This window comes from Macrobrachium nipponense, chromosome 9 (assembly GCF_015104395.2).
Source record: "Macrobrachium nipponense isolate FS-2020 chromosome 9, ASM1510439v2, whole genome shotgun sequence".
Classification (NCBI taxonomy): domain Eukaryota; kingdom Metazoa; phylum Arthropoda; class Malacostraca; order Decapoda; family Palaemonidae; genus Macrobrachium; species Macrobrachium nipponense.
The window spans coordinates 22,506,500-22,532,626 of NC_061110.1; the positions used below are offsets into that span (position 1 = coordinate 22,506,500).

The window sequence follows — 26,127 nt, forward strand, 5'->3', positions numbered from 1 at the left end:
GTACAAGTATGACTTAAGGTATCTTGGCACTATAATGGACTGAAGAGAAGCACTTTAGATTATTGATGCCAAGTGTTTGTGTTCAGAAACCACAAGCCAATGTATAATTCCAAGTTATGACTGGTGGAGATCTCACTTCTTGGTTCTATGGGCATTGTGAGAAAACAATATTTTGAAGTGGGTAAAAAAGTCAAAGAAGCACAACAGTTGCTATCAGAATGTGGGAAACATCTTCCATTCACTCAGGAAACTATGGCTAACTTAGAAACATTTGTGCTCAAATATGTGTACAGGGATACTAAAAGTTCTAGCTTGGATGAAACACGGCCTGTGAAGTGGAAAGCACAAAAGAAGAAAAAACAATGCACATTGTGCCTGATAAAAACACACTGAACTAACTTCTGAGAGTTAACTACCTAGTATACATAGAATTCCATTACGAACTGAAAATTCACCCATCGCCCATCGGACATGGATGGCACATTGAAAATGGACTATGCTTGCTTCTACACTACACTGCACCATTGACTCCCCTATCTCTGCAGCTACCTGTCCTAGCCACACAAGACAACCTAGAGGACAGTAGTGAGGATGAATTTTCTGATTCTGAGAGTGAAGCATCAGGCAGTGATTTTGATTGAATTGGGTATCTCCTTTTAATGCTGTCCCTTATAGTTGGGTGCAGTTAGACTAGATGTGGTGTAAATATGTCCACTAATAATGTACAACACAATTTTTTTTCGTTTCTTGATCCATCAAAGTTATTCACTTATAAGTTTGTCTATTATTGCCCCCTTATTATGTTCCCAAGGGAATTTATTTTCAGTTTCTGTTAATAGAATGCTTCCAAAATTTATTATTAGTAGGGCTTAGTTTTTCCAGACAATGAGGCCATTTAAAAAATGCTGTATTTGAGAATGTTCCCCATCTACCAAAATGGCCAGCCAAGCTAATTTTACTCTAAATGGGTCCTAGAAGTCAGCCAAAGTGAGTTTTGGAGGTATGGAAAAGTGATCACAGAACCTGGGTTTGTTACCCTACTACACAGGGGCCATTTACTTGAAATTCAAGCTTCCAAAGAATATTGTGCTCATGAAGAAATACAAATTGATAAATTTTTTTTTTTTTTTTTTAATAAGTGGAATCTCATCCTTATATTTTTCCTCTTTACTTCCTCCTGCTTCTTCCTAGTGAACACTTATTCTTTGGAAGCTTAAATCTCAAGTCAGTGGCCCCTGTGGGCTTGTTCTCTAAGAACAGGTTTCATCTTCTGAATATATAATAATAATAATAATAGTGAACGACTATAAATACTTAAAAAATTTCTTCTGATATTAGAACCCCTGGATTGTGCGTAAGACTTGTATACTCCGAAATATTTATCTAAAACCTTTTTGTATACCCTATAATATCTAAGCAACTTGCAATAGAACATATGAAATAAATGTAAAGGTTCACATTATGCAGTATACACTGATGGGTCCAAGTCTTCATAAGGCATGGGATTTGCAGCCATATCTCCCAACAAAATAGCAGTTTTCCTTGCCTAACAGCGCTGTTGATTTCACAGCAGAATTATGTGGAGAAGGGTCAGTCTTTAAAAGGATGAAATATAAGCCGTCACAGATATTTTAAATTCTCGGCAACATTTTTAATTCTCAGCAACTGTGGAACCCCTTTGAAATTTTAATAAAAACATTTAGGCTTCAAAAGAAATAAAATCAATAAAGCAGCCAAAGCTGAAACAACTCTGATAAGATTACTTGTAATATCTGTAGTAATTATTTATAACAGTATAAAACGTACTTAAAATGGCAGACTACTCGTCTTAGAATTAGTTACACTCATTTGACCCAAGAATGTAAAGTACCACTAACTGTGTAAAGTGTAAGTTAACCATAACGATAATTGACAAAGAATGCCAATTTTGAAAAAATATCAAAGAAATTTGATCAGAACTCTATCATATTCATGTAATATTTAGAAAAATGTTAAAATCTGTAATGTAATAGATTAGAAAATCTAAATTTTACATATATATAACCTACCTGGTAGTTACATATAGCTATAGTCTCTGACATCACGGCAGAATTTCAAAACTCGCGCGTAGCGCTAGTTGATAGGTCAGGTGATCCCCCCCCCCCCACTCCCTACCGGGGTTACTAGCTAGGAACTATTCCAACTAAGATCATTTTTCTCTGCCGTGGAGCCGGTAACTCCTGCTCCCTTTCGGTTGAATTTCATTGTCAGTCATACGATCTTCGTCAGGATTTTTGGTGAAGTACTCTGTATGATTTTGCGGTTTAACGGTGTTGATTTACAGCTAGTTAGGCATTTTTGCTAGGAATATGTCAGATTCTAGTTTAGTTCATTATAGGTTTTGCAACAAGGGCTGCAAAACAAGGTTGTGTAAGGCCAGTGTGGATCCTCATACCATTTGTGTGTCTTGTAGGGGTCAATCTTGCTGTGTAACCTTAACCTGTGATGAATGCAAGGAGCTAACTGAGAAGGAGTGGAGGCATTTAACAAGTACGTTAGGAAACTGGAAAGAGACAGAATAAGGAGAGCGTCAGCTAGGACTTCTTTGGTGTCTCAGGAATTAGTTAGTCAGGAAGAATCTGTTACGTACTAACATTCCGATTCCTAACAATTCCCCCAACCCAGGCTCAGTAATTCCCGAACCCGACACTGTTGCCGATCTTAAAGTCCAAATGGACTCTAAATTTAGTGTAATTCTCACTACCATGGAGAAGATGAGCGAGACAGTTAAGTCACTGTCGGAAAAGGTGTTGAGTGTAGTGCCTAGTGCGAGTGTTGTGAAGTAGGTGACTGTTCGGCCCTCTCGTTCTCCTAGACCTAAGCCTCTGCCAGACTCCCCAGCCCCTGGGAGGAGGCATGCTGACAGTCCTAGGGAGGCGAGCGGGACTTGCTCCCGACCAGTTGCCCCCTCAAGCAGTTTTGTTGCTATTTCCCAAACTGCTGCTGAGCGCCACCGAAAAGGCAACTCAGGGAAGTGTCTTTCCTCCGTTTCTAGTTCAGAGGACTCTCCGCGCAGGGATGGCGTTTTCCGGACGAGTCTCGCCCGTTGAAGAGAGCACGCAAGCTTTCTCCGGGACAAGTACCCAAGAAGAAACCTTCTTTCAGGCGACAGGAAGGTCCTTCATGTAGTTTTTGGGAACCTCCAGAGAAGTTTTCGTCTTCGTAGGAAGAATTTTCTAAGCACAAGTCTCCCGCGCTCAAGGCAAAGCGTAATAAGAGAGCTTATAGACTCACTTTGTCTTTGACTGCCAAGCGTCATGATTCACGCTCGGATTCTCCCGATTTGTCTTTTCCTGCCGCTTCTTGTCGAGAATCAGCGCCTCGAGAGGTGTTTAAGGTGGCGCCAGTTGACGCTTCCGCGTGTGTACCTGCCGCTCCTGCTTCTGCCAAGTCGGATGCCGCCGCTTTTGCGTCTGCTCCTCCTGTTTTCCTTCAAGATATGCAGTCTTAAGTTAGACAATATCTTAGGGCTGCTAGGTCAATCGCAAATGTTGACGTGTACTGAAGCTCCGCTTGCTTTGGCGCCAGACTCTCAGCTCGCGCTCAGTCCAGTTGGCGTACACTCGTGCGTTACGGCTCACGCTCCCCAACGTCCACCCACCCTGCCGCCTGCCGTACAGCCGGGTACTCAGCAGTTGCAACCGCAAGTTTCTTCGTTGCCGATTGCGGATCCAGTTCACGCTCCCCTTGCTGGAGCAGTGGATACCAGAGTGGATATTTTGTCAGAGGAGGAAGAACTGGGGGGACATTGTTCTGTCGGCCTTTCCCCAGTCTCTTCTAAAGAGAATCTCTGCGAAGAAGACTTTCCGGAAGCAGAGGAGGAGTCCGTACAGCATTACAAACTCCTACTGAAATTTTTTGTCAACTTCTCGGAAGATTTCGCTCCTGCCGCCCCTCCTTCTCCAGAATCGCAGTATGTGAGGGATACCAGGACGAGTTTCTCGAATTTCATTAAGCTGGTGCTTTCGATTTCAGCCAGAAAAGCACTAAAGAAAGTGGATGATTGGCGTAGTGTTAAAAGGGATCAAGAGAAGACAGTTTTTTGTTTTCCTCCCTCCAAACTCTCTTCCAAGAGTAAAGTTTGGTACGAAACTGGGGAAGCCTTCTCTCTGGGAGTCGCTACCTCCTCCCAAGGGGACTTCTCCAGTCTAGTCAACGCAGCTCGGAGATCCGCCCTTAATTCCGCCAAGATCTTTTTTAAAACGTCTGAAGTGGATCATATCTCCAAGAATGTTTTTAGGGTACTGGAAGTGATCAGCTTCCTCGATTGGTCCATTGGTGCTCTTGGGAAGAAGGTCAAGAGCTTTGGCCTGTCGGAGCAACAAATGTCGGAATTTGCAGGTGTGATGTCCTGTATTGATAAAGCCATCAAGGACAGTGCGTCGGAACTGGCTTTGGTATTTGCGATTGGAGTGCTGAAGAAGCGACAGTTGTGGTGCTCCTTCACTGCGAGAGGAGTATCACGTCCTCAGAAGTTGGCGTTACTGTTCGCTCCTTTAGATAAGTGCTTTCTGTTCCCACAACCCTTAGTAGTGGAGAGTGCGGAGTCGCTAGCACAGAAAGCCACTCAAGACCTTCTGGTGCAATCAACTAAGAAGCCAAGGACAGTACAAACTACGGTTTCGCGTCCTGCAACGAATCCTGAACCCGAGAAGGCCTTTTGGAGCTGATCTTCCTCACGCCCTTTCTCCAAGACTCGAGGAAGGACAAGATTCATACCCAAAGCTATCAGACCTTCAACAGCCAAAATGTGAGAGTGGGTACCTCTGCTCGCCAGTAGGAGCCAGACTGCAAGAGTTTTGGCAAGTCTGGGAGGAGAAGGGGGCGGAACCGTGGACAGTTTCGGTCTTCAAAGAGGGATACAGGATCCCGTTCGAGGAGATCCCTCCCCTGTCGATGCTTGCGATCCCGTCTCCTTCCTACTCGCAAAATTCAGGAAAATGCTCTATCCTCGAGGAGGAGATAGTATCTCTTTTAGAAAAGAAAGCCATAGAGACGGTCTCTCTTCCCCAGGCTTTTACAACCACCTCTTTCTAGTCACCAAGTCATCGGGGGGTTGGAGACCAGTGCTAGACGAAAGTGCCCTGAACATATTTGTACGCAAGGCGAAGTTCTCTATGGAGACCACCCAATCGGTGTTAGCTGCTCTTCGACAGGGGGATTGGATGGTCTCGATAGACTTGCAGGATGCATACTTCCACATCCCCATACATCCAGCTTCAAGGAAGTATCTGCATTTCATGTTCAACAGAAGAGTTTTCCAGTTCAGGGTGATGTGCTTCAGTCTCTCGACAGCACCGCAGGTGTTTACAAGAGCTTTCACACCTGTGGCCAAATGGCTTCATGTGAGAGGAATCAGGATTTCTCAATACCTCGACAACTGGCTTCTTTGTTCGCAGACGAAGGAGAAGTGTGCGGAGTATCTTCAAGTCACGCTTGCAGTTAGCAAAGGATTTAGGTCTGATCATGAACCACCAGAAATCACAATTGATCCTGTCCCAAGTCAGGACTGATTCGGGGAAGATTGCACATGAGACCTCTCCAATTCTGTTTGAGAGAGCACTGGGAACGAAAGAAGGTGCCAGATTCTTTCGTTTTTCCCATTCTGGAAGGAATCAAGTTGGAACTGAATTGATGGAACTTGGAGGAAAGACTGTTGCAAGGGAAATCCATCCATCCGGTGAGCCCGAACCTCGAACTGTTTGCCAATGCATCAGATCGGGGATGGGGAGCAACGCTACAGGACAGGGAGGTTTCGGGCTTGTGGTCTCCAGAAGAGAGGGAATTGCATATCAACGTAAAGGAACTGAAAGCAATTCATCTAGATTTGATGAAGTTCAAGTCAGTCGTCCGGAACAAAGTGGTTCTAATGAACTCGGACAACACCATGGTCCTGTCGTATATAAAAAAGCAGGGGGGGACTCACTCCTTTTCGTTATGCGAAGTGACGAAAGAACTACTGCTTTGGGTGGATACAATAAACGTAACTTTCCTCACGAAGTTCATCCAAGGAAAGCTAAACGTGAGAGCAGACCAACTCAGCAGGGGGAATCAAGTTTTACCGACCGAATGGATGTTACACGACCATGTATGCCATCTACTGTGGTGTCTTTGGGGCCAACCGATGGTGGATTTATTCGCCACCAACAAGAACTTCTGACTTCCTCTTTACTGCTCTCCAGTATCGGACAGCCAAGCTCTTTCGTTGGATGCGATGATGTTCAATTGGTCGGACCTTGACCTATACGCTTTCCCACCGTTCAAGTTAATAAGAGCAGTCCTAAGCAAGTTCGTGAACCATCAGAACACAAGAATGACACTGGTGTCTCCATTCTGGTCAGCGAGGGAATGGTTCCCGAAACCCCTACATCTCCTAATAGATTTCCCGAGAAGACTACCCGAACGAGTAGATCTACTCAGACAACCACACTACAGGAGATTCAACGAAAACCTATCCGCTCTACGGCTGTCTGCATTCAGACTATCCAACGTCTCCTCCAAGAGAAAGGTTTTTTGAGGGGAGTTGCAAACGATCTGGAGTCTCTTCTTCTGAAACCACTCTAAGTCAGATCGTGGATTTTCTCCTTCATATGCATCAAGTGCGCCGTCTTTCTCTTTGACAATTAAGGGATATCGTTCTATGCTTGCCTCAGTGTTTCGCCATAGGGGCATTGAGGTTTCAAGCAACCAGGATTTGACGGATTTGCTTAAGTCTTTTAATACATCCAAGGCTCAGTCGCCAAAACTAATCTCACAGAATTTGGATGTGGTCTTAAAATGGCTGATGTCTTCCAAGTTTGAACCTCTGGGGTCTAGTTCGCTTCGGGACCTTACGAGGAAAACTATTTTTCTGGTTGCGCTCGCTACAGCTAAAAGAGTCAGCGAACTGCAAGCACTAGACAAAAGAATTGGCTTTGCGGAAGGTAAAGCAGTATGTTCCTTCATTTTAAACTTCGTAACTAAGAATGAGGATCCTTCTCGGCCATGGCCAAGCTCATTTGATATTCGAAGCCTTACAGATTTAGTGGGAGAGGAACAAGAGAGACTCCTCTGCCCAGTGAGGCCGCTTAAATATTATTTAAAACGCGCCAAGATAGTCCGAGGCCCGTCTTGTAATCTCTGGTGCTCGGTCAAGGATCTGTCAAGGCCCCTTTCCAAGAATGCTATGTCGTTCTTTTTAAGGGACTTAATTACAGAGGCGCACACGCATCTGCAAGAGAGAAAAACAACCATGGCAAGAGTAAAGGCGCATGAAGTGAGAGCAGTGGCGACTTCTTTAGCATATAAAAAGAACCTGTCTTTAGAGGCGATACTCCAGGCTACATACTGGAGGTGTAAGTCAGTGTTTGCGTCATTTTACCTCAGTGACGTGCAAACTACTTTTGAAAATTGCAGTACCTTAGGTCCCTTTGTAGTGATTGGCACAGTGTTGGGGGAGGGAACGTAGGAAGTCATTCCTTCCTTACTTTTATTATTGTGGAAGTTTGGTTTTTACGGTTGCCTGAGAGAATGTAGGCTATTAGAGTTCTCCTCAGTCAAATTAGGGTAAAGATGAAGTGTGTTTTAAGGTTAGTTTTAATTGTCTGGGGTTAGGTGATCCCTCATTATTTCTTCGTTGTGGTACTGCGCCCAGAGAAGGGCCATTATGGATGTCATGTCGCATACAGGTCCCACCCTAGTCGACATGCACTCCTGTAAGCAACCAGGGACCAGGTCCATACACCCCGCTGTTGCTCTAAGGTTAGCGGATTACAGAGGCAGTAATCGCTAAATCAGCTACCTTAGCAGGTAAGGGACTATTTCAGTCTCTTATTCAATTCTGTTAAGCAGTAGTTAGCTGTCACTGACCCACCTCCTAAAGGTGCCAATCAGCTGTATGTAACTACCAGGTAAGTTGTATACGTAAAAATGACATTTCTGGGCCTAACCTGTGTCACCCCATGAAATGTTCCTTTAGCACTCATTTCTAAGGCATAAATATTGTTAAGTATACCAGAGAAAAAAGCTATTTGGTAATGCCAGAATATTCTGGCTCACTCACCTTTATTTAAGGTGTCGGTATGGTATCTGGGGCGAGTGAAACCACTACCAGAGGTCCCCTGCCATTTAGTTTCTTCCTTTCTCAATATCCCTCGTCTGCAGAGGAGCCATTCTAGGCCCCCGCTACCCGCTACTGCTACAACTAGCGCTTTGTTTACCATTCCTTTCGATAGCAATGCTCACGCCACAAGCGTTTTCCTTGTGTTGTGTTTTTTTCCGATTGGAATACCTCAATTTTCATCATGGAATGTCGAGTAGTTGCTGCATCTAAGTTGAGTACGGCAATTAATGTTTGATCTTATTTTAAGGTAGCGATGGGCGATATAATCATGTTTGATTTGGTTATATATGCAGGAGCGGCAGCCCGCGCGTTGCCGCTCCCACGCCGCCATTTCATGGATCGCTACCTGCATATATTTACGCTCCTATCGATACCCAATTGGTCCCCTATACTAATTGGAGTTGATTATCAAGCAATTAGCAGTTCCCCATACGTTTTGTAGATGCTTTTATTATTTGACTGACGTTTAAAGAATTTGTCCGATCGTGGGCGATAGCCTACCGACCGAACCGCATGCTCTCGGGACGTAGCCTAATTCAGTAAGCTTTATTTTACATCTTGAGGTTGGCATCCCAACCAATAATTTAGCCAAGGTGTATTATAGGCTATATATTAGTTCTACTATAAGAATAAGACACCCTTGTCTGCATACGGAAGAGCCTTGGCCCTTCAGTAGCCTATACATTACGGACCTTGAGCCACCCTGGTCTTTCTGGCCTTTTCGGTTAAATAATTCGATTTGGCAAGCTAGGCTAGGCCGCTCAGAGCCTGCCAGGCCAGCCGTTCAAGAGGACTCGTTGCTTTCTCTCTCACTCCATATTTATTTCTCTTTTCATATCTCCCCCGCGTTAGGACAGCATGTATATATATATGTGTTATGATTAGATCCGAGTACTTGGATAATTTATTAGTGGCATGTGTTAGTTGTTAGTAGGCCTATAGGCCTACTACTCCCGATCAGTTGGATCCTTCCTACTGCGTGGTTGTACACCTGGCTGCGAGGGTTACCAGCTGATCGCGTGTGAGCCACCCCGCTAGCCGACCTCCCTCCCCCAACGTACCCACCTCGGTGGGGTATAGGACTCGCTCACGCTACGCCACGTAGCCGACCCGAGTTCCTCGCCTAAGGGGGGGGGGGGGGGGGGGGCGCAGGGAGTGCGATCGGGGGGTAGGCTCACCGCACCATGCTCTGTATGACCGGTGGGGAGGGTGCCCTGCTCAGGCGAGCCTTGGTTGGCCACCTGGCTCTTCTGGGCGGTGCGCTCTCCGGTCCACGTTGTCATGTCCCCTTTCCACGGTCTTATTTCACCAGACCTGTCCCCCGCTCCGGCGGATCCGGGACCCCGGCTTCAAGGTATTGGCTATGCAAATAGCTCTGATTCCTTACTGACCAGATATGGGCCTAGGTTTTACCGACCCCCTGTTCTGTTCCCATGAAGTCGAACCCAGTATCGGGGTAGCTAGGTGTATTTAGACATGGGATAGGTAACAATCCACTGCTGTTGGATCAGTTAGTTATGCATGCACTCATATATATATATATATATATATATATATACACATATGGTTATGTATGTTTTAGATACATATACCTATTAGTATTATCTAAATAAGATATCTTATCTTACCATACTTCAGGTTGTTTACTACGGCGGACATACTACTCTGCCAGGTATTTAAAACCGAAGTGCCTTATTAGCACTAGCCCCTCGGCCTTGTTCAGTTGTCTTGGATTGTCTTTTCCATCCCTCACCCTAGAGGAATGGAGAATGGGCTTGAGACTCAATCTTATTTCACTAGATTATACGTCTCCAGCGCCAACGGATTCAGGACAGGTTTTCACTTAACCTGCCTCGTTCCATCAGGCCTATAGTACTTGATGGCTTGACAAGAACAAGAGCTGGACCCCGGAGCTGGTGAGAACAAGGACGCATGATACCCTAGTGGTAAAAATATTCTGTCACCGGAGTCACCTCCGATGACTGTAGTATAATGCATGCCCCACCGGACATGCCTCCGGTGGGTCTAAATAGTGATACTCATTTATCATTTGACTTACAGGTCTTGCGCTGTTTGGAGACGGGTGTCACCGCCGTCCTCCAAGAGCCCTGCGGCACGTAGTGTGCCGGACCCACGCTGGTTATGCGGTCCAGGTGGGAGACCTGGTGGTATGGCACCACAAAGGATGCGAGGTCTGCTACGGCCTGGTGAACGAGTTCACCTCTAAGTCGGTATGTACCACTCTTGATAATGATACAATGAGAATCAGATGGAATATATTATGTTGATTCATACTAGGCTAAGGATAGTATCTAGTTTAAGGATTGACATAACTTTCTCTTTCAGAGTATCCAAGCCATCAGGGATGCGGCGCTGGCTACCCTGAAGATCTGGGTCAGCGGATTTGGCCACAATGCCAAGAAGGCACAGCCCTACATGCTCTCTGAGGAGATGGCTGGGCTCATCTACCCCAGAGCCAAGAAGTCAGCGGCAGTAGAGGCAGTGGTAGCGGCTCCCCTCATCGCCAGGATCCGGGCGGAGACCACGGCCGCGCCGGAGGAGGGTTTTGGCGAGGAGATGGTCGGAGATGTGGCGGCCTTAGACCTGGACCAGGAGCCCATGGTTGTGGACAACCAGGGCGAAGGTAAGAATGTTGATGAGGCAGGTAGTTTAGGGGCTCAAGGCTTGCTCTTGAGCCCATCTCAGTCTTCCTCCTTCTCTTCTTCTACTTCATTTCAGGGAATCGCCGGGAAGCTTCAGTCGGTTAGACCGAAGTCAACCTCAGTGGTCCCTAAAGTAAGAAGCCTGGTTGACTTTAAGGCTATGAAGAAGTCCTTGCCTAAGCCAAGGTCCGGAACCAGCTGCGTCACTATGCCATCAGCTCCTAAACCCGAGGCGGACACGGCAAAAGCTACTCCCCCTCAACAGAGGTCGAGAACAAAGGTTCCGAAAGCTAGGACCCAGGTATCTAGCTTTGACCCAGAGGCATTCTCTGCGAATATGATGCAGCAGGTGGGGAACATGGTAGGGAACTTGGTCCAGACCAAGTTCCAGGAGATGTTCTCCCAGCTGTCGTCCACGCTCGAAGCCTCAGGCCTGTCCATCCAATCTTATCGGAGAGGAAGATGACTCAGGAGACCCTAGTGGCTGGTCTCCGTGACATGATGGCAACAGGACAGCCTCAGTCCGGACAGGCAATTCATCCCCTGCCAATACCGGACTCCTCAAAGCTGCCTCCCTTCAAGAATAATAACCCTTGGAGGTCAGCAGCATACGCACCGTTCTCGGACAGTATGCTCACTATTAAGGGGTGCGGAACTCGAAGACTGGAAGACTTCGAGTTCCATCCTCCGGGGCTCCAGTTTCCCTTCATTGGCTACGTCTGTCTAACAGAAGACGCGATGATAAGGGAAGATAAAATCCCCAAGGAAACGGTCATCTTCCCCAGGGAGCAAGCTCAACAAGCTTGGCTCCGGAGTTTGACAGAGTGGCAGTGCGTCAACACCCAAGTTGACGGCCCCCAAGAGCCCCTTTACCATCGTGGTAAACGAGGATACACCTACCCCATGTCTATCCAAAGTGGCTGAGCTAACCATGCAAGCAGCCATGGAAGACAAACCCATGCCACAGCTCCGGGACAGATTTGCCTTCCCTTTCTGCTCCCCGGAAGCACAGACTGTTGGGTAGATGCCCCTGCCACCTTTTCTGCAGGTAAGCTGGCGCCGGACTGTGGTAACACAATGTTCAGCGAGCGGCTTCCTGGGCTTCCGGACAGCTTAATCAAGGCCGAATATGACGCTAGATTAAGGCTAAGTTGGTCCCTCAACTCCGCCACCATGTCTGAAATGACGTCACTTATCTATGCAGATGAGGCGTTATTTAAAGTGCTAACAAAGTCACTACTTCACACTGTACAACGTGACTTATATGACTTTGTGGTAGCGAGGCGGAATTGTAGGAAGCACGTTCTGGCGGAAGCATCCATTCGCCATGAACCAAACAAGCTAATTAAATCCTCCATCTGGGGAGCAAACCTCTTCCCCGACTCCGCCGTTAACGAAGCCTTGGAGGAAGCAGTGAGGGTGAGCCAGAGTCTTAAGATTCGCTGGGGACTCATCCCTAAAAGGAAATCCGAGTCCGCCGGAACGAATCCTAAGGGTAAGAAGTTGAGGAAGTTTCAACCCTTCCAATCCTCCCAACCACAGACGATGGTCCAGGCGGTTCTGGTGGCTCAAGTGAGTCAACCATCAACGTCGAAAGCACAACCACATCAGCAGTTTGTGCTCCTGACTCAACCGTCTCAGCAACCCCAGGCTTCGACCTCCTTCTCAGTCTCTCTGGCTTACAATGCTACCTTTGAAACTCAAGGGTTTCAAGGGTATAACAGGTTTGCCAGAGGCAGCCGTGCCAGAGGAGCCTTCCGACACAGAGGTGGCGGAAGAGCCTCCACCCGAGGCAAAGGCTTCCGGGGAGCCCGTGGTGGCCATCCATCCGCCAACCAGTGAGACTCCCCAGGTAGGAGGGAGGCTGTACCTCTTCTGACACCGGTGGGGGTTCAGCACCGGGGCCCAAAGTATTGTGACCAAAGGTCTGGGATGAAGTTGGATACAAGGTCCTCCTCCATCAAACACCTTTTACCAAAGAACAACGGCGGAACTGAGAGTATACCCGAGAATTACTTCTAAAAAGGGTAGTGTCACAAGTAAAAAACTTAAAGTTTCAAGGGCGCTTGTTCAGCGTTCCAAAGAAAGACTCGAACAAACTAAGAATAATCGTAGACTTGTCCCATCTAAACTCATTCATTCATTGCGACAAGTTCCGAATGCTGACCGTTTCGCAGGTGCAGACCTTACTTCCCCTTGTGGCCATCACCACCTCTATAGATCTTACAGATGCCTACTATCATATCCCGATAGCAAGGGACACTTCCTCCGTCCCCTTCCTAGGCATCAGACTAGGAAAGAAGGCTTATTCCTTCAAGGTAATGCCATTCGGGCTCAACATAGCGCCCAGAATATTTACGGAGATAGTGGAAACAGTAGTCCAGGAGTTAAGGACTCAGGGGGTAATGTTAGTAGCCTATCTGGACGATTGGCTCATATGGGCCACAGACGTCGAAGAATGCCGCAAGGCGACGGTCAAAGTGATAAAGTTCCTGGAACACCTAGGTTTCCAGATAAACAGGAGCAAGTCCCGTCTAACTCCGGCACCACGTTTTCAGTGGCTAGTAATCCAATGGGACCTAAACTCTTACACTCTATCAATTCCGCCGGTAAAACGGAGAGAAATAGCCAAGGCCACAAGACAATTTCTCAAAGACAAGCAGACGTCCCGGATGAACCAGGAAAGAATCCTAAGTTCACTCCAGTTTGCATCTACGGACGTACTACTGAAAGCCAAACTAAAAGATATAAACAGAGTTTGGTGATCGAGAGCGAACAGGAGATCCTGGGACAAAGTATCACGGATCCCTGCGATCTTACGCAAGAGACTCCGCCCCTGGACAGAAGTCAAGAGTCTGTCGAAATCAGTACCACTGCAATTTCCTCTGCCGGCCCTAGTAGTCCATACGGACGATTCCTTGAGCGGCTGGGGCGGATACTCACAATACAAAAAAGTACAGGGAACCTGGTCAGTGTCATTCCGCCAGCTACATATCAATGTACTGGAAGCCATGGCAGTGTTTCTAACCCTGAGGAAACTCTTACCAGCCAAGAAAATCCATATCAAGCTGGTATTGGACAGCGCAGTGGTGGTCCACTGCATAAACAGGGGAGGCTCCAAGTTGAGCCATGTAAACCACGTAATGATAGCCATATTTGCCCTAGCGGACAGGAACCAATGGCACCTATCGGCCACTCACCTAGCGGGAGTGAGAAATGTAGTGGCAGACGCTCTGTCAACAGGTGCCTGGGCTTCAAGTAGACCTTTTTGCCATGGAATCGAACCACAAACTAGCATGTTATGTGGCCCCCAACCTGGACCCTCTGGCTTATGCCACAGACGCTATGGCAATAGATTGGAATATCTGGAAGAGAATTTATCTCTTCCCTCCGGGGAACCTACTACTGAAGGTCCTGAACAAACTCAGAACTTTCAAAGGTCAGATCGCACTAGTAGCTCCCAACTGGCCCAAGAGCAATTGGTTCCCTCTACTAGTGGAATTAGGACTCCGGCCCCGGCGGATTCCCAATCCCAAATTGATGCAGTTGGTACAAACGCGGACTGTGTCCGCTCCCTCAGGAATTTAGAAAGCCCTAACTTTATGGACTTCATGAAGTTTGCGGCACAGAAAGATGCCAACATTGATCCTCAAAACATCCTGTTCCTAGAATCAGATAAACGAGAATCAACACTGCGTCAATATGATTCAGCAGTGAAGAAGCTAGCCACCTTCTTGAAAGACACAGGAGCACAAACCATGACTACGAATCTGGCGATAACCTTTTTCAGAACCTTGTTCGAAAAAGGGTTAGCAGCTAGTACTATTACTACAATCAAATCGGCACTAAAGAAAATATTCCAATTTGGATTTAATATTGATCTTACAGATTCGTATTTTTCTTCTATTCCTAGGGCTTGTGCTAGACTTAGACCGATAGATAGACCTCGAACGGTCTCATGGTTCTTAAATGATATCCTTAAGCTAGCTTCGGACACTGTTAACGAGTCATGTCCTTATATAACGCTCCTAAGGAAAACATTATTCCTAATAAGTCTGGCCTCAGGAGCTAGAATATCTGAGCTGTCGGCCCTTTCTAGGGAACCAGACCATATTGAGTTCCTCCCATCAGGAGAATTACTACTTTTACCAGATCGTCAATTTTTGGCTAAAAACGAAAACCCACAAGATATGTGGGCCCCATGGAAAATTGTCCCACTTCCTCAGGACCTGTCCTTATGTCCCGTTAATTCACTAAAAAGCCTATTTAAACAGAACTGCCACGAAATCTTCAGGCCCCTTGTTTATTAGGGAAAATGGTGGAACCATCTCCCTAAAAGGAATCAGGCATTATTTTCTATATTTTATCAAACAAGCTAACCCGGAATCAATTCCGTGGGCACATGATGTCAGGGCGGTAGCTACCTCAGTTAATTATTTTCAACACATGAACTTTGACGATCTCAAAAAGTATACAGGCTAGAAATCACCGACAGTATTTAAACGCCACTACCTAAAATCCTTAGAGGCCCTTAAATTCCCAGCAGTGGCAGCGGGAACACAGTTTCCCCTGACACTGCATAGCATGGTAATAACTAGTCTAAGTAGCCTATGTCTCTCTTTCATCTCTCTCCTACCTGCCTCGCTAGCATTCTTGACCTTAGCTCGGTTGTTACTGGGTTGCACACTTTAACCTGGTTCTCACCTGGATTGTACTATGATCATTCTTGCTTATACATATGGATATCTGGTTGCAATTTTGTGTAAATAAATTCCTGTTTAGTGGTGTAGGATTTATTTAATGTTATATGTTGGGTTATACAACCCTATTTAGTAGATAAGGACTGTAGTTTAAGGATATCATTAAAAATCCTCATAGTATTAAGGAAATTTATTAAGTACTTGTAGAATGAATAACCCTTATTAAATAGTATTTAATAAATTATACAAGTTTCAATTTCCTTACAGTAATTGATCTACACTAACTTTCCAAGCTGGTGGGGCCAATTCTCTGTTACTATTTCACGGAGCGACACAGGTTAGGCCCAGAAAAGGGATTTTGACAAAGGAAAAATCTATTTCTGGGCAGTGACCTGTGTCGCCCAGTGAAACCCACCCTCTAATTTCCACACCCTATCTGGCCCAAGCTTGGGTGCTATCTACAGGAATGGTAAACAAAGCGATAGTTGTATCAGTAGCGAGTAGCGGGGGCCTAGAACGGCTCCTCTGTAGCCGAGGGATATTGAGAAAGGAAGAGACTAAATGGCAGGGGACCTCTGGTAGTGGTTTCACTCGCCCCAGATACCATACCAACATCTTAAATAAAGGTGAGCGAGCCAGAATATTCTGGCATTACCATATAGCTTTTTTCTCTGGTATACTTAGCAATATTTATACTACCTTAGAAATGAGTGCTAAAGGAACATTTCACTGGGCGACACAGGTCACTGCCCAGAAGTAGATTTTTCCTCTGTCAAAATCCCTTTTTTATGATAAAATAATGTTTTATGTATACTTACCTGGTAGTTACATAACAAAAGCCCACCCACCTCCTCTCTGTGGACAGGTAGGCATAAAAAATCTCATCTTAGCTGGAATAGTTCCTAGTACCCCGGTAGGGGGCGGGGGGAGCGAAGGGATCACCTGACCTATCAACTAGCTCTACCTCGAGTTTTGAAATTCTGCCGTGACGTCAGAGACTATAGCTATATGTAACTACCAGGTAAGTAGTATACGTAAAACATTATTCTATCATAAAAATGTCATATTTATTATTAACAAAGACAAATCTGGGCCAACCCTGTGAGAGAGAAATAATTAGCTCAGTTATGGCCCAGTTTAAAAAGATATTTTAGTCACACATCCAAATCAACTCTCAGCTCCTCAGAGGCGTGGTCAGTATGGTGTTGTCGTACCACCTCGGTGGCCGCAAGTTCGATTCTCGGGCATTCCATTGAGGTGTGAGAGATGTGTATTTCTGGTGATAGAAGTTCACTCTCAACGTGGTTCGGAAGTCATGTAAAGCCGTTGGTCCCATTGCTGAATAACCACTGGTTCCATGCAACATGAAAAACACCATACAAACAAACAAATCAACTCTCCCTTTTGTTAAGTATTAATTTGAAGGGCCATGAATGTTTATGTAACTTAAGGTTTTTTCAATTAAAAACTCAATTCTAAGATAAAAAAACTATTTGTATTATTTTATCCATTATTTTAATTTTGAGGCTGATAATCTCTAATAGAATTGGGGATGTATAATTGACAAAGTAAGGGTTTGGAAGATTTCAAATTGCAAGAAAAAAGGTAGGCTGAATGTGCTTCAACTTAGATTTTACCCAGCAAATGCCATCTTCTCAAGTTTGAGAAAACCTTTGTTTGCCTTGTCACAATTGAATATTGCAGATTTCCTGTAATAAATGCATGTCATTTACATTATTTGTGTATACTAGTGTTACTGTACTTTTTTCTCCATCAATTTGTGAATCTTGCAGAATTGATGTATGTGCTAAGGTGGCATCAGAAACTGGGAAGACTATTATTCACTCATCAGAAAACTGTGATGTTATTGCTGGGCAAGGTACTGTTGCTTTGGAATTTTTGGAAGAGGTAAGTTTTCACACTGTGGATTAGCAAACATTTTTTGCACAGCACTGCTCAAAAGTGATGCAACATGACTTTTTATATCATCCAATATCTCAGATGTACTAAATTGCCAAGCAGTATTAAAGGTGGTTTTATATTTATATAGTGTTTATAAGTTTTCTAATTCTTAGCCCGATCTGTGCATGTGTTGCCAGATATCACAAGATTCCTTGCTTTCATCTGTTTTTTAACCAGATCCAGCTAGGTGCTAGAAATGATCCTATTGTTAAGACCTCAGGTTTATAGCTATGAAAAATAAAAATTGTCTGAGAAAATTTTTCATATTTCCTGTGTTCTATGCATTGATATCATTTGTAAACTATATGAACTTATTGAAATATTGAAGGTTCTTGTATCGTACAAAATTATCATTATTACTTGGCTTATCACGTGTTGAGGTAAGCAGTGCTGATGCTCAACTTGTGACTCGAAATGGTCATCACAACTGCCTCAGCAGCATATGACAGGCCACCTAGTCAAGTGGGAATATGAATTGCAAATATTTTTTCTTGACTTTTGTTTAGTTTTATGCTGTGTTCAAGGATGATAAATTGCTTGCTTCATTGCAGAGGGGACCTGAATTGCTTGCCATTAGTTAGCTGGTATTTCTTGTTCAAGAAAATCATCTTTAGATATATTATATTCATATGAACCAGGCATTTCTTCTGCATATCTAATATGCAAATTCTTATAACTTTCAGAGTAATTATGACTTGTTATCCTTTCAATTCTATAACATTATAATAAAGCAAATTTTGTAAATACAAGGTTTAATTGTAACTGATGTAACATAAATATTATTTACTATATGTATGTGTGTGATAAGAAAGAATGAAAGAGATAGTTGCTATGGAATTTCTTGATCTTATGTGTGAACTCTTGTGCCTTTACTTACACATTGATTTGATTATAGGTTCCTGATCTAGATGCCATCTTGGTGGCCACTAGTGGTGGAGGCATGTTAGCAGGTGTTTCATTAACAGCTAAAGCAATTCAGCCAAGTTGTCAAGGTAATTATTTTTTTTCAAGCTTTTATTAATGAAAATTGATAGATAACCAATTAATAATTTCATTTAATTTTATCTTCCTCAGAGGTTTCTGATGTACATTTCAAGTGAGGCTTGGATTTTTCAAAATTATTGTTACTTACTTTGTCCAGGAAGATTTCTTAAATGGATCAATTCCTCAAGTGTTGTATATATGTCTGTATCTCAGCATTAGTTTTGGGGCATTTTTTTTTGGTATGAAGCAGTCAACAGTTTATCCACCTGATCTTTTAGTTTCATTACATTAACAGTGAAGGAATCTTTGGCCTGTCTTGAGAGAAATTTAATCAATTTTAGTAATTTGCAAGTGTATTGCAAGCATTCAGTAAGATCTATCCCCAAGTATTCATGTATTTTGCAGAATTTAGAGTCCCTTGCATCAAGAAACAAATTTCTGTGTAGTATCAGCACACACACATGTGACATGCAGTGATGTGGCAGGTTACTGGCCAGTGGATGCTTCAGTAAATATTCACGCTGAGAATTATCCCTTGATGATATGAGGGACTCCTTTAAGGTGTTAGAAGACTCAGAAAAACTTGTAGTAAGAACTTGACAAACTTCATGTTGAATATCCCATGGGAACACAAAGATTTGAGTGATCTGTCACTTAATTAACAAGGCTTTCTTCCACAAATTTGCATATGGCTTTGGTTACTATGAATGTCATCTTAATCAACACTTATCTTATGATTTTTTATTATCTTATAAAGTTTATATATGTGTAATAAACAAGTAGTATATAAAAATAGTTTTGAAAAAGTGCTTTTTATTTGCAAATACTTTTGATACATTTTTGTTGTATTTTTAGCCATTCTTGTTGCCATCAAAGTTTCTAGTTCAGCCAGTTGGAATGCCTTGGATGCATATTTCTACAGTCTATCCTTCAAGCAAGTGAACTGAGACTGAAAATATTTTATTGCATTCATTGGTGAAATATTTCACATCATCCCTGTAGCTGAGAAATAGTCTAATGAAGTCCTGGGAACCTTCAGTTGTACAGCCTCAGGTCTTGATAAAATTCAGTTTGCATTTATTGAAATGTTTCTTTAAGCAATGGAAATTTTAATGAAATAGCAGTCACTTAATGGCAGTGGATGTTGCACCTATTTTATTTTGAATTTCACAAGGGAGTTAGTAGTTCTGTTTGATAATTAAAGCAGCATGTAATTGCACTGTATCTTGCTTATATGACATAAGGTGCTTGAAAAACTATTATCTCCTTCTTATTGCAGCTTTCTGATGTGATGAATTTGCTCAACAAAGTGTCTTAATTCTTTTTTGACTTCATTGTTGAGCACTTGTATCTAAGTGTGATCATACAGTTTAGTTTTATAATTCTAAAAATACACAAATATAATACTGTTGAGTCATAACATTTTAAAAGTTCATATGATTTTATACCAAAAAAAGGGGTTGCTGTTGGTCATTGTAAGTTCCTGTATTTGATCATACACAGGGGATAAAATATTTAAGAAAACTTTTCCAAAATTTTCCTCATTTTCATTTCTAAAGCATAAGCTGTCGGTGAAAATATTTCATGTCATTTGCCATGATAATTATAAAATCTTTGATCATGTCTAGGATGACTAGCAGAGAACCCATTCCCAATGCAGCTTCAGATTTTACAATGGATGGAAATTTTGTTGTTTCTTCAATGAAGACGCACACCAGGTGTGCTTGGAAGAAAAGAGGCAGGGTAATCTTACTCATCACACTGAATTAATGGCCATTGATGATGTGATTTCTTAATGAGTGTTAGAAGATCCATTTAATACACAAGTAAGCATTACGTGCATTTATGGAATGCAAAAAATCAATAAATGATAAATGAAAGCTCAATTACTGGAGATGGGTCCTTGTCCTTTCAGAATTGCATTTTACTCTTGAATTTTTAGGAACTAAAAGCATGATTTTATTTTGGATGCTGAAAGTATAACATCGTTGGTATGTATGAGTTTGACCAAGCCTGATATGTAACAGGTTTGTTTTGTTACTAGTTTATGTTTATTGTTTTATTTATTATATTGTTAATTTTTATGGAGTCCTTTATTTTTGCTCCTTTCATCAAAATTCCGTGTTAATCTATATTTGATGTCCCTTTTATTTTAGTGCGATCATACCCATACTTTCAAGAATAAGAGGAAGATAAAGGTATGGTTGAATACAAATCCCCTATCCTATGGAATTTATAGAAGGTGAAAATAAAGCATCCAAAATAATGGAATAACTCAGAATTTATCTCTAGACTTGTTTCTTGTCCCAAGGAAAATCTGAAGGAAACTTAGATTTATTTTCTGAGTAATTTTTTTGTGATATTTTTCAAGAAATCAAAGTAAATGGTGAAGTGTTCAGGAAAATTCGACTTAACACTGCTAACAAATAAAGCTAACTAAATTAGAACAAGTTCTGATGGAATGGGCATTCCTTGTATATTTCAATAAAAGAATTAGGGTTTCTCTGGTATTAGCACACCTTTATAATAATTTTCCTTAAGTTTCAAGGTTGGCGTAAGAACTAATATTTAAAAGTTTATGCCTGTCATTACACGAATAAATTTAATACAGTAGTAGCATGATGATTCATTTCCAATAGAAATTTAAGAGTTCTTTAACAAGGTCCTAATCACACTAGGCCTTAAGGTTGCAGGTTGACCAGTGCACTTGTTGATCATAGATTCACTAACATCATGTTGGAAAAGTTGAAATAAGTAGATAAAACCTACAAAGATACTTATATTCTGCGTCTTGTGTGAACTTCATACTTTCTCTTCAGTTATTTATATATAATTTTTCATTTGCATAGTGTTCAATAAATAAACATGGTAGTAGTAGAATAGGTAAATAATCCTGTAAATATTTTTATAACACTGTATATCAATTCTTTGGCCCCTGGTCATTTGAAAACTAGGGACCGAGTATTGCTCATATTTCCAAAAAATTTCTTATCTAAATAGTTTTCTTATTACAAAAGTCACTGATCATGAAGATTCAAAATGTAGTGATTGCATTCATGGTAAAAATGCTGATCATGGCCTTTGTTATTTAACTGTAACATTATATACCCACTGTGCAGACATGTACTATGGTGTTTTGAATAATTTCCTAAACAACACGATTCTCTGTTTTTACAGTTTATGCTGTTGAGCCAGTGGGCAAAGAGTTACAAAAATCCTTAGAGGCCAAGGAACGTCTCTGGACAGATCCTCCTAAATATCTTGACACGGTTGCAGATTCTATCAGGTTGCAAGCAGTAAGTAATCTTCGAGCCATTAGTTTGAACTCTATCTATATTACTGATTGCATGAATTGACAGTATTTTTTATGATTCTTTGTTTAGTGGAGGTTTTAGAAAATATTACTGAATCTGCCCTGTCATAACTGACATCATTGTTTGGGTAATTTAGCATTTTCTGCAGTATTCTGCATTTTTTTATTTAAGTTAGTATGATAGTTACACATGGAGATCATTACCACTTAAGAAATAAATATATGGATACATGTTGCATCTCATACATTTTGATAATAACACTAAAGTATTTCATTTGGTAATGAGTTCTCAACCTTTTTAGTTTGCAGATACTCTGTACAGTCCATTATATACATTTCCTTCATTAAATACTGAATTGTTTAAATTGGTTCTTAGGGAACCTGACTTTCTCAGCCAGTGTTTTAGCCTTCCTAAACATAAGTTGATTGATGGACTCAAAGATACAGAGAAAGGGATGCAAAAAGATTGCTTGGGTACCTCTCTCCACTCAGTCGCTCCAGTGTCTGCAAGAGGAAGTGATGATGGAGAAGGGAGCTGTAGAGCAAGTAGCACCTCCGTCAAGAGGATTTTACAGCCATATTTTCCTTGCTCCCAAGGCCAATGGTGAATGGAGGATGGTTATAGATCTGTCAACTTTGAATCTTTTTGTCAGGAAGATGAATTCAGAATGGAGACCCCAAGGACAGTTCTAGCAGTGATCAGGGACAGGGATGTTATGCTGAAAATAGACTTGAAGGATGCTTACTTCCAGATTCCAATCCATCATTCTTCCAGGAAATTTCTGTTTCAGTCTTGCAGAGAAAGTATTTCAATTCAGAGTTCTGTGTTTTGGATGACATCATCATCTCAAGTGTTTATGAGAGTATTCACTCTCGTGTCAACATGGGCTCATGCTCATGGGATCAGGTTATTGAGGTACCTGGATGATGGGCTGGTAATAACAAAGTTCCGAGAAGAGAAAAAGTTGCTTCGAGACAGAGACTTCTCCAGTTTTGTTCCAGCTTAGGCATTATGATAAATCAGGAGAAGTCAAATTTGGATCCCAGTCAGAAGATTGTGTATTTAGGGATGATTATAGACACAATAAAGGCTAAAGCTTTTCCATCATATCAATGGGTAGGAAAATACAAGGAAGCGGTGAATATCTTTCTGGCAAGGGAAACACAACCAGCAAAGCAGTGGCAGGTAGTTCTGGGAATTCTAAATTCTCTAGTGAAGCTGGTTCCTCCCAGAAGGTTACACCATCTGTCTTTACAATGGAGGATGAAGGAGATTTAGTCACCCAGAGTTGGTCATCCCTACGAGCAGATCCCACTGTTGTCAGAGGTTAGAAAAAATCTACTGTGGTGGTTGGACGACAACAATCTGACAGTTAAGGTACCCCTGCATCAACCCTCTCCAGATCTTCTTTTCTCGGATGCGTCAGTCAAAGGCTGGAGGATCTGATGATTTCAGGGAAGTGGAGTCAATAGGACAGACACTCCATATAAACATACTGGAACCAAAAGCAGCATTCCTAACACTGCAGGAGTTTCAGGAGAGGGTAAAGGGACACTCAGTAATGTTAATGTTGAACTACAGTAGTGGCATATGTAAACAAACAGGGAGGCCTAGTATCTCGTCAACTACATATGACAGTTCAACTACTTCAGTGGGCTGTAGAGAACATGATAGATATCAGGGCCAGAATAGATACATCTGGAAAAAGGAATGTAATAGCAGATATGTTGTGCTGCTTGAACCAGATCCTGGAAGTGGCGGACAGAATGATGGTATTGTGGGAAAGACCAGTGATAGATCTGTTCTCAACAAGATACAGCAAAAAATTGGAGATAGATTGTTCAGTAGTCCCAGACACAGAAGCAGCAGCAGAGGATGCTCTACAGCATATGTGGGACAATCTGGACGTATATGCTTTTACTCTTGCGTTTGATCCATCAGGTTTCGAACAAGGTGATGCGGTCACGAAATCTCACAATGACCCTTGTGGCTCCCTTGTGTCCAAAGGTGAATGGTTTCCTGATCTGTTACCCCTGCTAGTAGAAGTTCGGAGAGAACTGCTGCCCTGGCACAACCTAGTATGCCAACCCTATGTGGAGAGGTACCACCAATCAGTACAGTCCCTATCTCTTCCCGGGTGAAAACTTCAATTATCTCCACCCTGTTTTTCTCAAAAGGCAGCATCACAGGTGACAGGATATATCAGAAAGTCATTGACGTGTATACAGGCGGCCTGCGGTCAGTGGCACAATCACTTAGCGTCAAATCGGTTTTACGGCTGTCATCAAAAATATTAATTAAAAATAAGGTATTTTAAGGTATTTTTACGGTACAATTTTCGGTTAACAGCACCACAGGTGCCGTTATGTCTAATTAGTACATACATTTGTAGAAATACCGTTCAGACCATAAAGGTTATGCAAATAATATTAAAAAAATTTTATTGAGAGTTATTACATAGGTATTAGGGTAAACTATATGCCCATGACGCTGTTCTATGCTGCCACCTGCTGCTCTTCCAAAAATATAGTTAAAAAAGTGCAAATTTAGCAATTTGAGGTGAATTTATAAATGGTCATGCTTTTATGTTTAAAATGTGTATGAAAATATATTATGTAAAGTGTATTTTATTTCTGTACATAAATATGGTACAAAGGCAGCTTTTTCGTGTTCTTCTTGTCCACCGCTGCCTGCTGCTCTTCCGAAAATATTGAGTTAAAAAAGTGGAAATTTAGCGATCGATGTGTCGATTTTATAAATGTTCATACTTTTATGTTTAAAATGTGTATGAAAATATATTACGTAAAGGGTATTTTTATTTTTGTACATAATTATGATACAAATTAAGGGAGCTTTTGTAACTGCCCTCCACATTATCAGAGGATGTTTTTTCATGTTCGTTCTTTTCCACCACTGTTCCGAAAAAAAGTTATCCACAAAGACTTCACGTGGTTATATTTTATTAATTTGGGAGCTAATTATAATTCATATTTAAAATTAAACTTCAACTTTTTGTTATAAGTTTTTCATGCTTAATGTGTATGGTTTTTTTTTCCTCCCCATAAATATGATACAATGGCAGTACATATGTCCATTTGAAGTCATTGTAGTAGCCCTTCACATGATGAAGAGAATAGGTTGTTCAGTCGTGCCCGACTAATAAGATTTTAATTTATATTATTGAATCACAATTTTATAAAATAAGTTATATTTTACAATTGTTGCATAAATTGATTTTAAAAGACGAAACTTGCATATACATTCATTTTGTAACACTGCAAATTTTTTTCTCCATGGGATAGAAGTACAAAATATAACTATGCAAGTCTGTCAATTTTTTGCTTTGTTACATGAGCAAAAAATTGAGGTACGACCGCGCAAGCTCGAGATGCCGTTGCTCTGTAGGTGGCATAGTGATGAAAATTAAGATAAGCACAGAGGAAAAAGTAAATACATATGCATCTTTTCCATAAACCTTTTAAAAAGTTATACATTACCTCAATGTATCCAATAATATTGTATGTATCTTCATATTATTGTATTATAAAATACTACTAACATAGCGGTCAATGTTTGGGTTTGGAAATCAGATGATGGCAAGTACGAGTTCGTTTCTCCATATTTAACGCAATTCTGAACAAATTTTCTTGCTTCTGGTTAGCATAAACGAATATCTAGTAGATACTTGACTTATATGAGACAAGGTCATTTTTCCTTATACGACTTGTTTTTAGGTGGAAATATGACTTCAATATGTCTCGTGATTGTGAACAAACATTTTTTTTTTAACGAATTACCTTGGCGGCGTGTTTATTGAGTAAAACAATTATGTGATTCCGAACGCAATTTTACTTTATATCATCGTAATACGAACTTTACGTTATTTATCATTTATCGTCGTGAAACCAACGTAAAATGTGTTCTTTCAAGCACAGTAGTTTTGATTAATATGATTTAATCTCAGTTATTTTATCTACGGTTGTGTTTGATGACATACGTTTACTGGAGTTTTATCCTTGTTGCCGATGTATGATAATGGTCATTAGCAGCTTGAACAGTTTTCTCAGCTTCAGCTATAACTAGGTTTAAATTTAACAGTATATTTCCCTACTGATCTTTGATCTATAGTGAATAAAGTTATTACATTAAAATATCTCAGTCTTATTCTACATAACATCACTTATAACAAACTACAGTAATTGTTTACTATAGTACGATGGTTGAAATACAAGCCAAATGGATGTTGTTATCCAATTCAGTTGTACTTAGAAAAAAAAAGTTGTTTCTTGTTCGGTTTTCATGGATATACACGTTTATGCAACGAGTATAACGTTAAAACAATACTTTCATCCTTCTCTTTTGCT

General features: G+C 41.8%; 1 protein-coding gene across 1 annotated transcript in view; it reads left to right on the forward strand.

Moving 5' to 3' along the window:
* LOC135218004 (probable serine racemase) overlaps nt 1-26,127 on the forward strand; it is a 176,070-nt gene that overhangs the window by 104,325 nt on the left and 45,618 nt on the right. Inside the window, 3 exon segments of the mRNA XM_064254149.1 lie at nt 17,297-17,411; nt 18,361-18,457; nt 21,627-21,745. Coding sequence (XP_064110219.1) covers nt 17,297-17,411; nt 18,361-18,457; nt 21,627-21,745 — 331 coding nt within the window.